General features: G+C 37.1%; 1 protein-coding gene across 1 annotated transcript; it reads right to left on the bottom strand.

Moving 5' to 3' along the window:
• Nucleotides 1–6,832: 6,832 nt before the first annotated feature.
• LOC101630418 lies at nucleotides 6,833–7,889 on the bottom strand. The gene is made up of 2 exons (XM_004675465.1): nucleotides 7,653–7,889; nucleotides 6,833–7,159 (listed from the first exon to the last, which is right to left on the bottom strand). The coding sequence occupies exons 1-2, from the start codon at nucleotides 7,887–7,889 to the stop codon at nucleotides 6,833–6,835; spliced, it is 564 nt and encodes a 187-aa protein (XP_004675522.1).
• Nucleotides 7,890–14,443: the final 6,554 nt, after the last annotated feature.

Below are 14,443 nucleotides of genomic sequence, written 5' to 3'. Positions count from 1 at the left end.
GACACATTTACCAAGATGTAATTATGCACTTATTGTGCCTGGCACTATGCTAAGTACTGGGGATAAGAGATAAATTAGACTCTTTCACAATTAGATGTTAAGAAACGTACCCTTAGTCATAACTAAGGTAATAACTGGGTCTCTGTCTATGTAAAAATAACCTTTTCCTTACCATGCATGTGCACATACTAGGTATAGCCATTCTACTGATTTCTGAGTCCTGCTCAAAAATTTTAGGCTGGAAGGTCCTACACTTAGGATCAGACTCCCAGTTACTTCCTACCGTCCTCCCCTTTGAGACCTCATGTCTTCTCCCCACACTAATTGGTATTTCAGTGCCCTGCCCATTGGTGGCAACAGATGCTTATTTGTTGAGCTCACAATCTGTGTGCCTAAAGTTCTAAGCTCTTTAAAAGTGTTATCTCATTTAGTTCTCATCAAAGTCCTATGAGGTATAGTTATTCCTATTTTTCATTTGAAAAAATAGATTTGCAGAAAAGGTAATTAGTTTGAGGTACATAATAAGTGATAATTGCCAGAAAGTGAGCCCAGCATTGCCGGCAGAGGCATCATCTTCAAACACTAGACGATACTACTTTGTAAACAATAAGCATTTCAAAGCTTTCATCACACTTAATGTTTCATTTTTGTTTAGTTTTCTACTATTTCAGAATAAGAAACTATAAGTCAGAACATAATTTTTCTACATTCTTCATGATACAGTACACTACAAGGGTAACGTAATTTTCCTTTAATTTTATCCATGAGTTCTAATAAAAATATTTATAAGCAAGGGGTAAAAATGAGGCAATCATCTAGAACAGACATTTAATGGAAGGCAACTAGCCAGACAAAATATTCTTAGAGGACATTACTAAATCTTGATCCACACCCTCGCACTTCTCTATTTTCACTCTATTCCTTTCTGGATTTACTAATTTGTATAAGTCCTTAGAAATGATCAGGAACTTACTATGACTTCCTGACAACTATCAATCAAAAAAATACAAAGTATAAATATGGGGTTCGGGTGGTTACATTTTATTTCTCCCTACAGCCCTTCACACATTTCTAAACTAGCCTATGACCCCCACATATGACCTGTAACACCTGTAACGCATGTATCTTTCTTCATCTGAGCCATGGGCATGAATACGTCCAATATAATCTATTTTGTTTTCCTGTGGAGGGAACCTCCCCCCAAAAATGCTTCATGAGCAATAGCCCTAAGTCTTTCTACTGTTCAGAAAAAAAGTTTCCACCTTCTCTTTATTCTCTTCTTTGTGAATACCTCTGTGCCATTTTTTTCTTTTTTCCTCAGCATCTGACTTTCTAGCTCTTTTGTTAGACTGACTATCCCTGTACATAGTGACTTGTCCATAATAGCGTTACCATTTCTACCAGTTTCTATTGAATCTTGTTAGACTTGTGCTCTGCTCCACCCAATCTGTAGAAATCCATCCAAAGAATAATTTTATCTCGTTTGGCTGTGGCATTTGTATAAATGCCACAGGAGTACATTTGGAGTACATTTCGATATTTTTGATATTGTTAAGCCGTCATTGGATGGCTGCAAATTAATTTACAGCACAAACAGTTTCTTCTACTTTTTATGTATGTTTCCTTTGTATTACTTTGAGATAAAATAGCTTCAATTTAGGCACAGATGTTTCATATGTGCTCAGTGAGTAGAACATAATAAAATTCCTGATCACAAAACACTGGAAGTTAATGGCCCTTTCTATAGTCAGTCTGGGCATAATAGTCAATCAGTAGCTAAGAGAAACAGTAAAAGGGGAGGGGATTGTATATTTAGAGGCTTTTCCAAATGATAATTTCTCAAAAATTCTAATGCATCTGGGAGGTAACTTTATTATCATTTCATTAATAAGTATTGCCATTGTGAAGTAATGGTATTGATAGTTCCTTTCCTTTCTTTCAGGGGGTAGGAGAAGAAAAAAAGTTAAAAAACGACTACTATTTTGCAGCCATTAAGTAAACTGCTGTTATAATGAAGTTTTCCCAGAAAATGCTAATGACTTGTAAATATGTTGCATTAAACCATGGCAGTTTAGGGCCAGATGAGTATCTGTTCAGCCCTACAAATCAAGAATAAAGGCCCACCTACTATTGATTTCACAGGCTGTAAGAATAAGGGATTTTGGGCTGTCAAATTCTTGGGTAAAATTTTTCTCTAGAGATAATAGAACTGAGAATAAATAAGTATCACATCTACTTGATCCCTCTATAAATGAATTTTGTTCCTTTTGAAATAATGACTAAATAGCTTACTATTATATAGCACTTAGTGTAATGTTTTATTTCATTTTTTTAAGAATTCATTAGACATTAAAATGGCAAAAGCTTTCTACTACAAAACAGTCAGTAAGCTCTCTTAAGAACACTACCTCATGAAAACCTCAAAACCACCTATGAGGTGTTAATATCCTCCTTTCTTAAATGAGGAGCCCAAAGATTTATGGATTAAATAAACAGCCAAGTTATGCAGTAACAAAATACAAAGCTAGGATCTAGTGCTTAATTTTTTTAGTATTTATCTACTAAGGCAGATATTTTCCAAAACATATATAATTATATAACATACAGAGTTAGATATAAAAACTTACTTCATAAATTTAAAATGAAATAAAATTTTAAATTAGGACAATTGATGTTTTAGAAAAGGTGCTACAGAATTACAGTTTTATTTTTCATCTCTGCCAGTTTCTTATTCAGCATCACAGACCAAGTAGAGTTTTGGTACTAAAATCTGCTTGAAATGTGTTCTTTTTAAAATGTAGACATTGTAATTCTGCTTTTTTCCAAGTAAATAGGCAAGATGTAAAAAGGTATTTCCCATGGTAGTTATTAAAATCTCCAGTCACTGTATCTTCACTCTCTATAAATGACTTTCTTTTCTTCACTCATCAGAAGGGCTACCATTGGAATGGCCAATATTTTGTATTTTCACAATTGATAAAGAAACAGAACAGATTACAATTAGGAAGGGAGTCTAGCTCACACTAAAAATAATTTGTAATAAATTCTCAGAATTCTGAATTTATTGAAAATTACATGCCTTGTTTAAAGATCTTTTTAATCTGTTTTGAGGCTTCAAATTTATGCAACATATTTAAATCTCTATTAAAATAGCTTTTTTTTTAGGTTTCTCACCAACTGCAGGACTAATTCTATGGACTATTTCAACTAGTGATGGATGTAGAGAGGACAATAGATCCTAGTCAAAGACATCCATCCTGGGGCCCTCCCTGGTGGCATAGTGGGTTAGCACAACACTATGAAGCTAGCCACAACTGCCTCAGTGCAAGTTTGATTCCCAGCTAGGCAGGTGATCCACAGGGCACAGAAGACCTCTCCTGTCTTACCTGCTGCTCCCCTCAGCAGTATACTTTGTCAATCTGCCTATTCTGCTTCCCACTCTGTCTCTAGTGATTCTTCTCACTGCCCCTGCAATTATGGCCTATACCCCAGTTCAGTATGCATGAATAAATAAATCGTAAAAAAAAAAAAAAAAAAAAAGACACCCATCCTCCAGCTTCAGGCAATGGGGAGGTGGTAATCACATGACTGAGATAGTTCATCACCAAGGTTCCATGATAAAACATGCTACAATTTGTATAGTTGACAGAATAAAGCTCAAGGAACCTATACCACTTTCTCTACAATATACAAAGCTTCTCTTCATGTCTTGAATTTGAAAAAATGAAGACTGACATTCCTTGAGCAGATAATCCAGTGGTTTAGATCCTCAGTCCTGTTGTTCTCTTTTGTCTTGAGGAATGGCACATGTTATAAAGCATGAGGAAATCCAAATTTCCTATTTAGAGCCTGTAGTTCATTAACAAGAGTATACTCATTTATTTCAAGGATCAATGGGTTATGGAAAAGAATATCTCTTCTCATGTCATTCAAGTCCCAAACTATTCACCTAAAAATGGTTTAGAAACACTATAAGCTATGAACATAATTCATCTTTGTTGTGACACTGTCTTGTTACGGCCCCTGTTCTGTTTTTGACTTGATCACTCTTCAGGTAAATAACTGTGTTGTTTTAATTGAGTGCAGTGATTTAAATTTTTATTTATATTACATTGTAATTTTCCTCTGAAAATTGTTTTACTACTTACTTCCCAATGTAGTTTTGCCTAGAAGAAACAGTACTTTTAATTGTACATTTTACCAGACTATTTTTGCTGTGTGTGTGCTTTAAAGCTAACCATCTAAATTTGAAAAATATTGCCTGCTCATGACACTACAGAGTTAGACTGGAAACAAGGGTTACTACAACACTGAGAAGCAGGATGCAGTGAATAGAGCCTTCAGAGACTCAGCAGGGGTCCTCAATCCTGGGACTTTACTGAACATAAATTATCTCATTTGTAAAGTACAAATTTTAGCACCAACCATGTGCAGGTTGCTTAAAGATTATAGACAACATGTCTGAAGACATATACACTACTGCTAGTTCTTACTTGTTATAGTTTTGCCACTAAACTGCTATGTCATCAAAAGAGCTCTTCCTTTCTCTGTGTTACATTTCAGGTTTGTCTCATAGATAAGAGGGCAGCATTAGGTAATTTCTATTTCTCTGTCAAAACTTTGTTAATAAGTGAACTCTCTCTATTGATTATTCGTATAATTTGATATTAACCAGGGTTTTTCAATGTTAGACTTTCCTACGTGTGTAAAGATGACATTGGTTGGAATTTGGACGCTCTGAGGACAAGATGACAAAACCAATATGGTTAGCAGAAGTGTTTTCAGGATGGAATGTTGAAAAAGAACCAGGGCAAGAGCAATCACACTTGGGAGATAAAACCATAGGTTAGTGGCTAAATCATCTGCTTAAAGAACTTGTATTGTGATTCCCTATCAGTTTTAATGAGTTAGCCTAAAAAAAAATTACTGGAAAAGTTTAATCGACCTGCTTAATCTCAGTTTAATCATCTTGTATACCCACCAGCTACCTAGGTCTTTGAATTCCCATGGGAAAAAAGGAGCTAAATACATTAAGGTAATCTTTATACTTATTATTTCTACTTACAACACATTTATAGCATCTGTTTATCTGCCTTGCAGAGCTAACAATTTTTTAAAATGGCCTTTAAGCCTTATTTGTCTTCTATTGTAGTAGGTTATATTTTTGAATGCTTTTACTTTGATTTTGTACATTCTTTTGAAATAAATTTTGCAAAAACAACGTGATTAATCCATAAACCATGTTTAATAATTCAAACCATAAAAACAGCAACACAAAATTTGCAGTTTGAGAAGATACATATTCTCATTTACAAATGTATCAGAAGGGGCACCCTTTCTCCTGCTTGTTTCTCTTGTTTGAAAACAAAACAACGGTTCTTGTGTAGACCTTTCTTATCTTCAATCTGTACTCTCAGCTGGGAGTACATAGACTTGATGTGAAAATCAGTATTAGCCATGGGGTTGAGGACATGGTTATCTAGACTCTCACTGATAGTTTTCTCTGATCTAACAACTTGTCTTGAAATAACTTATAATAAGTAACAATAACAGTAACAAAATACTCAGAGCAGTAACACTATGATCCATATTCCTTTGAACTTTTAATAACAGGCTTGATGATGCAGTACTTTACATACTTTAGAGAATGTGCTGCTTGTATTGATAAAATATGTACATAAGGTAGTCTAGAAATTTCATATATTAACTTGAACCCATTTATAGTGGTCAATTAGTATCATTAACACTACATATTCTCTAAAACAAGAAATCAACCATTTTTAAAGAAGGTACCAAAGCATGACTGTCTTTTAAAAGGTCCATTTTATTCCAGTCACTAAGTATGGCATTTCTGGGTCTAATTTGAGATCCTCACCACATCATAAGACTTCTTCAATAATAGTTTGTATTAATTATCGCCAGAAGGATCATAAAGATGCTGTTTGCCACTTCTCCTGCAATATATTCAATTCCCTTCTCAACTACAACATTGCAAAGCCCTGTTCAAGAAGAACAGAGAAAGAAACAAAAACAAAAATATTGCTTATCTTTCCCAATTTTAAGGTATTCCTAAGGTTGGAAGAAAGCATACAACTTCCTTCTTATGAAGTCTTTACACACTAGCCCATATTTGTATTGTATTATTTTTACATGAATTCAGACAGTGGCACAAATAGAAAAAAAAAGGTAATTCAAGCTATGGGAAACACTCCCTCAAAGAAGGTCAGATGATTAACTTAAATTCTCACTTTCTATACAGGAAGAGAATGAAACTCATGTCAGGACAAGGGGGAGGTGGAATGATCTCAAAGTTTTTTTTAAAGTATTTATTTTCCTTAAGACTCTCAAAAGAACTCAAGATTCTGGCTATTAAGTCGTCTGACAAGAAAGGGGCATTACCTTGTGTGGCTGTGCTTTTCAAGACAATCTTAGAGAACACTTTAGTAGGAAAAGCCACACATCTTATGAACAAGTGACAAAGGAAAAGCAAAGATGGAGATGGTTGAAGCTGGAGAGGACAGTGGCTTTCTGTTCGAGAACAGTAGCAAACATCATGCCCAGGAGCAAGTTGAAATTAGTTAAAGGTGGCAGAATTTGGAGAATCACTGCTCCAGGGCAAATCTCACTTCAGCCAAATGGGAAGAATAGGAACAATTCACTACGTGGTACTGTGTTATAGTCTCAAGAGTTACTTTGCTTTTCCTACTTTGCTTTTCCTACCATGTTGGGCTGGCTTTTCTCAGCATGAATGCAGCTCTCTTTGACAGATAAAACTCAACTAACAGTAACAATATAGAGAAAACTAGAAAAACAAACACAGGGAAACCAGTATCTACTTCAAGTTACTACAGGTTTCGTGAGGCTGCACCCTGTTTTTACCCAGGCCCCTCAGCAGGCCAGGTCTCAGAGCCTCAGCATCGCCTCCTCCCTCAATCTGCTTGGTGTCCTCTCTTTTGGTAGCCTTCCGTTTCCTAGACCTCGAGAGGGTCTGGCAAACACAGCTTAGGAAATGACCAAAGCAGAGTGGTGGTGATGCCAAACACGTTACTGTAGGAGAAGAGGTTCCCGGCTGCTGAGACATCGAAAGCTCACAGGACTGGATCTGACATTCCTGATGCTTCTCACAGGCACCCTCATCCTGCTGACTCTGTAATCTGACCTGCAAGTAGAAGGAAATTAGAAGTAAAGCCTTCAGGCCTTCCCTGGTGGCGCATTGGGTTAAAGCACAGCACTAAGAAGCTAAAGCCACTTCAGCACGCGTTAGATCCCTGCCCTGGAGGTGACCCACATGGCCCGGCAGACCTCTCCTGACCCGCCTCCTGCTCCCCCTCAGCAGTGTACTTTGTAGATCTGCCTGTCCTGCTCCTTACTCTGTCTCTGGTGAATTCTCTCACAGCCCCTGCACCTCTGGCCTGTACCCCAGTTCTGTATGCATAAATAAATAAATCTTAAGAGAAAAAATGTTCACAATGTGAAAGCACATACAGCGAGAAGATGCCCCTCTGAGCCACGCTCTGTCTGGACTCAAGGACTTCATTTTGTTTCTCAAGTTTCCATTTCCAATTTCTCCCCCTCCAGGTGAAGAGTTGTCATTATTTCTCTTTTGGAATTTGATAAGCCCAGAATTTTACCACCTCAAGCCTCAGCCTTACCTCAGCGGGAAGGCCAGGATCGTCCTCCTGAGCAGCGAACAGCGTTGGCTTTGGATCAACCACCTCATCCTCCTCACTCTGTGGCGGCGCCAAAGGTATTGGAATGATAGGTGGGCAGTGGGTCTCCATGGTCTTCTTTCTCTTGCTCATTTTCATTCTCTTTGTTCTAACAACTTTCCTAAGATACCGGTGCTTTTTGGGGAGTGGCTCTAGCTTTCTCCTCTGGACTGGAGGCATGACAGGATCTGGTGAAATGTCACCTACATGACTCTCAGATATCCCCTCCAATGACTCTGATGATGACTTCAAACTTCTCTTCATAGGGTCATTCTCCACTAAGTAGTATTGATGCTTTGGATCTTGCTTATCTGGAGATACATTCAGATCACCAGTGTCATGTTTTGGGGTGGAGACTGGAGAATCCCAACTGCTCTCCTGCAGGGTTGGCTTTGCTTTTTGACTCACTATGCTGACCCCAGCCAGCTTAGCAGGAACAAGGAGTTAGCAACAAAAGACACTTTTTGCAACAAATGCTAAAGGAAGTAGCTATACCCTGATTTTTCTCTGTGATTTATCCTAAGCTATCATAACCACAACAGCTGTAAAGATCTGTTTTCCCTTCTGGATTTATCTAAAGGAAGTCAACAGCCTTAAAAAAAGAAGCTTCAGTAAAGTTTTCAGGCTTTCTTGTTGGCCTGGGAGAACACCGATTTCCTAAAAGGAGAGAAAAAAATTATTGATGCAATTGATCTATAGACCTTGGGGTTTCTCTTAGCCACACAAAAACTATGGTTTAATAAGATTCTAATAAACCTAGCATAAATTCCTGGGCAGAATCAATTTTTAGCAACTTATTAAAATTTCAGCGCAGTATTTCTGGCAGTAAAAAATTATGTATATCAACACAGGTGCAGATTTCAGGGCAGTTGCCTAGACCTATAATCGGAATCTCCCAGTTTTGGTGTCCTTACCTGAGGAAGCTCTCCCCAAGGGCGACATAGACTCATAGGCAGGGGTGTTGTTCATTCCAAAGAAGTTATGTTCCAGACAAGATGCATTGAGTTACAACACATGAATTTCTCTGGATCTAGCATCTATGATTTCTCACATCAGAAGTTATTGGGTATAAAATACTCATGAATTCACATGTCACACTCTGAGCTTATTTTTCTCCACAAACAACTTGCACTTTACCTACTTTGACTGATTTTCCCCCACTTCATTATATTACCTGAAACAAAACTGAAAGTTTTAAATCCCTTGGATAAATGTGCTGCCTATACATACTCTAAGCCAACTTAGAAGCCTGAAACAACAAACTCCTGGTTATTGGACTTCTGGCTAATCCTATGGAAGAGACTACAGAAAAATTTCATTAATTATTATTGACAGTGAAATGACTATCCTTTTTTAGAAAGGGGAAATAAATGATTGGCATGAACCATCTTGGCTTCTCAGTGACTCTGGAGAATTAAATAACTGAAGCATCAGACAACAATTTTCTTTGAAAATGACCTTTCATATTAAATGAAAAGCTGAAGAGCTAGTCTCAAAGGGAAAGAAAATGAATAATCAGTGAGGGCAACTACTCATTCCTGAGTATCAGTGAAAAAGAAATAAGATATGAGAGTAAATATCATAGCCTGCTGTATTTTAAATTCAGCATATGATTACTACCAGGGAAATATTTATAGAGATCCTACTAGGAATCAATCACTGGGAAAGGTGCTTTTACATGGCCATCAATAATCAATGCAATTTAAATTGTTTGTTTTCTAACAATTGGCACGCATGAGAACTCCATGGAGGGCTTTTAAAACTGATGGCTGCACCTCATCCTTCCTACTTCTGATTCCATAGGTCTAGATGAGCAAATGCGAATATACATTTCCACCAGGTTCCTGGTTGATGTGTCTAGTCTGCACTTTGAAAACCACTGAACTAAATAATTTTATTTGTAGGATGAGACCCATTGACTAAGAACAGATTTTCAAGTACAGGCTTTGAACTTATTGGGCATTCCTAGCCACTTACAACCAAATGAAGATGTATGGATTCTGGAATGATAATCTGCTAGATTGAATTATTCAGCCATCCTGCCTTATCACCTGCATTTTGAGTTTTTAGGCTATGACTTTAAGGCAGTGTGTTGCAGATGAAGGTATTATTGATGCTATCTCACAAATAGTTCTTCATTCCACAAGTGCCTGTCTTTCCACAACACTCCTTGTAGTCTCAACCTCAGATTAGTTATGACCTTCAGAATGTGAATATCAAGGAGGTTCTTGAACTATTAAATAGCTAGTATTGCACATATAATAGTTTTATTTTTTTAATAGTTTTTTTTCAAGAAATTAGTTCTCTTTATTAAGTACTTGCGCTTGTCTAAAATTTTATCTCATTTTAAAACTGTACCCCCTCCAGACTAAAAAGCAATGCAGAAAAAAAGAAATGCTGTAATCTTTGATTTAACCGATTAACATAATAACAAGTAACATACTCATTGGGTAGTTAAATCTGATAATATTTTGTGCTGAATGTTTCATAGTTATTCAATTAAAAATCCTATGGTCATCCACCAGAATATATACAGATCACCAAAGTATTACATATTTGGTCTTAAAGTAGTCTATATTAATTTGGTGTCTTTATGTATTAACCTCAATATTTCAAGGAGAACTTCTTCCAAATATAATTTACAGTGATCATTTATATTTGTGCTGTTTAAAAACCTCAGCTGGCTAATATCAATATGGTGCTTAATATTCCAATTAAAGAGAGGAAAACACTAATCAGAAAGCACATTAGAGTTGTATTGATATGACCACCAGAACATCACTTACAAGTTTGGAGAATCTATAGCTCCTCTAAGTCCTCCTTCAATCAGCAGTATCCCTGGCAAAGGAGTATTGCCATTTAATGCAAGCCGGGGCCACTCAAATTTACTGGATCATTTGGTCACATCTAATTCTGCCAGGGTTTCTAGCCAAAGAGTCAATGATGTTGGGCTCTCCTCATGCCTTTGCTAATGACAGCCGTGGAGCATTCCAGAAAACATTAGTATTTCCTTTCTTTAACTATAAATGGCACATAACTCTTTCAAATTTTTAGTCTATAATTTTTCACAAAACTCTTTGAGATCTTCTGGTAAAGATAAATGACAAGAACTATTAAACTTTAAATTGTTATCCTTCAGTGTTATATGCACTGGATCATAACTCTGTGGCCCTGGTTCCCTCATAAAACTAAACCACGAAGCCATTCTTTTCATTTTAAGTTTAGCACACAGCCCGTAGGTGAAGCAATATAAACACTCTTGAGCAATTACTCAAAACCAAATCTCCTGCAAAAACAGACTTGCAACTCACGGTGTATAATCTCTCTTCTGAACCTGTGAAGTTTGTAGTTTTCAGACCACCCAAGGAGGATAGTGTGGATAATATTAGGTGCTTCAGTGGGACAGGCCTGAGCACTATCTGTAATTATAGAACTTAGGTTGAATCCCAGTTTCACCACTCTGTTGGCCTAGATGAGTCAGGTGACTATTTGGGAGGGAGAGGAAAAAGTGAGCAGCTAGGTTTACAGATACTTCTTACCTCAGTTTTACAGAATTAGTTAAATCAGACTGTGAACTGTGACATAGTCACATCATTGTTCCATGCATGGTCTTTTTTTTTTTTTTTAATGTTTGCCTTACAAGTTCTTTTTCAATGTATATACTTCTAAGGTATATTTGAAAAAAAAAATCATGCAAAATATACCCTAGAAATATACATATAAATATTCATAGAGGCACTATTTGTAACATACAAAAATTGGAAAAAATCCAAATGTCCATTATCAGGATAAGGTGACAGACGCTCACATTGGAACAGTAAACAACAATCAAGTAAGGTACTCCAGTACCTGCACCGCCAGGCATTCATTTAATGTGTTGAGTTTCTGTTTTACCTGCTTAACAATGATACCATCTGTCCTATCCTTTTCTGAGGATTAAGCAGATATTATATATATAAATCCTTTGAAAATTACAACTACTAGCTGTTAGTTATTTTCCTCCTATATTCTCTATTACTTCTTTGGTTATTTAAGAATAACATGGTACCATAATAGAAAAGAACAGAAAAGCAATATAATCTAGAGGAGACAAAGGGGGTATCATACTGCAGGGTTCAAATCTCTTATCCAACATTTATTTCAGGTAAGTTACTTAACTTCTCTCAACCTCATTTCTCACTCATGTAAAGAAAACCAAATTATACCAACTTAACAAGGGTCCATTGAGGAAATTTAAGAACTTAGTGCATTGCCCAATATACCATAAGTATTCAGATTATTGATAACGATTATATTAATAGGACTATTATATTAATATGTCAAGTGGTTCTTTTCCCTGTCCTTACTCAGCCTTCAATCTTCCAACACAACACAACACAACATACACATACATACTCTTTTGCACGCATATATTTTTCTTTGTGCCTGTTACTCAGTTTTCTATATCTAGATCAAGGGCAGTAAATAAACACAATAATTAGGTTCAGAGTTCCAACCATGGCATCAGGGAAAAAATTGGCACAAATATCAGGCCCTATCAGCACTGAACTGTAATAGTGAAAAAGCAATACAAAAACTGTTCATGCATTTAGTACACCCATGTTAACTACTACCTACCAACAAGAGATATGCACACACTCATGCCTGTCACATTATTAGTCCAATTAATTTAGAAGAATAACCACAGGACCATCCTCGGAAGTCAAGCATCTTCTCTTCTAGATGTGAATGTGCATGAGAGGTAGAAAGGGTCATTTCATAAGCCAAGAATGTTCTTTGCAACTGTGGCAGCCTACTCTGCACAAGGGCAATGACCACTGGCAGCCTGGACCTCTGGACTGTGCAGATGCTGCCGATCAGCAACTGGCAAGTGCCTTCCTAATTGATGTCAGCTTCTCCAATGAGCAAGGGATCTTCATCTTCAGCTGGATAGGTATTCACGAGCAACTGCTCCTGGATGTGCCAAAGGCTTATAATTAACAGCTGTGTACTGCAATTAATTTTTATTTGTGCCTTAGATAATCATGCAAAATATTATTTCTTTTATATGACAGATTCATAATCCATGCCCAGTTTCAAAATAGTAATAAGAAAAATAAGAAAAAAATAGTAATAAGAAAATAAGGGAAAAATAAGAAAAAATAGTAATAAGAAAATAAGATCAATTTTGTCTTTAGCTTCTTCCTAATTCAACTATGCGGCATTTGTATCTCTAAACACAAGGCTATCTTGTATTTTGCAAGCAAAATCCAAAACCCATGCAAAGGATGATGAGAAAAGCTGGCAAAAGCATCTGAGGCTTTCCCCCAGGTATTTATAACCCCCTAGAGAGTGCCAGAAGGGACAATCTGAATGAAGGCATGACACTGAGGTCTCAGCAGTCTTAATCCACCTCTGTGGCTTCTGTGGGCATGTTCTTTCATTCAGCAATGATTAACTGAATGTCCAGTATGCACACAGTACTGTTCAGAGATTTGCAAAATAAAGAGATTGTGTGATTTTCCAGGTTAGTAAATCAAGAAAACACACAGAGCAGGACCTCAAGGAGTTCTGAAAGTGAGATCAGATTACACAAATACAGAAAACAATCATAATAGAAGGATCACTAAGTGCCAAATATAAGAGGCAAGTGTTATAAGAAAGATGAGAGTGCTTTGAAAGCTAGTTTGAAGAGCTCTATGGCAGCGGTTCTCAAACTCAAGCATGCATGAGGATTTCCCGAAACATCATTTGGTGTCCCCTTCAGCATCCAGAGTCTCCAATTCAGAATTTCTAATTCAGGAGATGTGGGGTTGGATCCCCAAATTTATATTTCACACAGTTTTTCAGGTAATGCTGATCCTGTTGGTTTAAGAGTCACATCTTTGAGACTCTGTGCTCTGTGAGAATGACTGAAACTGTACTGTGCAGAAGAAAACATGATGGAAGCAATGCTTTTGGAAAGTTAATCTAGAGATAGTGGGGAAAAAATCAACCAGAAGATTTACAGATTCACAGCAAACCCAGGGGAGGGCACTGGTCCAGAACTAGAACTTGGATTTCAAAGAATTGGCTTGGCTATCAAATTGACTATTTGATGACAGCTCAAACGAAATCCTGATGCATAGGATGGTGCCTTCAACAAGGATGAATTAGCAATGCTGTATCCAGCTCTCTCCAGGCATGGCAAAGAAGCCCCTCAAAGCCACATCTACACTTACTATGACCTGTCCATATTGTCCAAATATGATACACTCTGAATTCTTGCATACAAATTTCTTCCCAGTTTTTTGCAGTTCTTGAAATTTTTACCACTAAGTTATTACTCTGTGTTAATATGCTAAACTCCCTAAAGTTTGTTAAAGTTGGTGCATAATATCCTGTCCCTCAATTAAAAACTTTTGTCCCTTTGTCACCATGAAGGGAGAAAATGGCTTTTCTCATGAAACCTCAGCATTAGGATCTCAGCTCCTCATATTATTGTTTCATGGGAATTTTTTGGGTCCTCGTACACCAGCCAGTTTTTTAAGATATAAGAATCTCTGCAGCTTTCCTACCTGGAGAGGGACTTTGAAACATGTGTTATAAGCACGTGCTCAAGAAATGACATTTCTGCTCAGGCGTTTGTGCCTTCGGCCTCTGTGTTGTCACCTGCGGCCTTGAGTGCAGGAGAGGCTTGAGTATGTGGGGCCGGGGCACACGTGCCTGATGGTGGACTCCTGGAACAGGGGGTGAGTATGCGAACGTGGGCATAC

The sequence above is a fragment of the Condylura cristata genome, unplaced genomic scaffold (genome assembly GCF_000260355.1).
Source record: "Condylura cristata isolate star-nosed mole 26May11 unplaced genomic scaffold, ConCri1.0 scaffold00003, whole genome shotgun sequence".
NCBI lineage: Eukaryota > Metazoa > Chordata > Mammalia > Eulipotyphla > Talpidae > Condylura > Condylura cristata.
The sequence above is the reverse complement of the archived record's forward strand: the minus strand, read 5'-3'. Positions and strand labels throughout refer to the sequence as shown.

Bases quoted from the DNA above. Each gene is read 5' to 3' on its own strand.
- LOC101630418 (XM_004675465.1), bottom strand. From the start codon at position 7,889: ATGCCTCCAGTCCAGAGGAGAAAGCTAGAGCCACTCCCCAAAAAGCAC. The intron at 7,160-7,652 runs GTAAGGCTGAGG...TTCTACTTGCAG, and splicing joins ATCCTGGCCTTCCCGCTGAG to GTCAGATTACAGAGTCAGCA.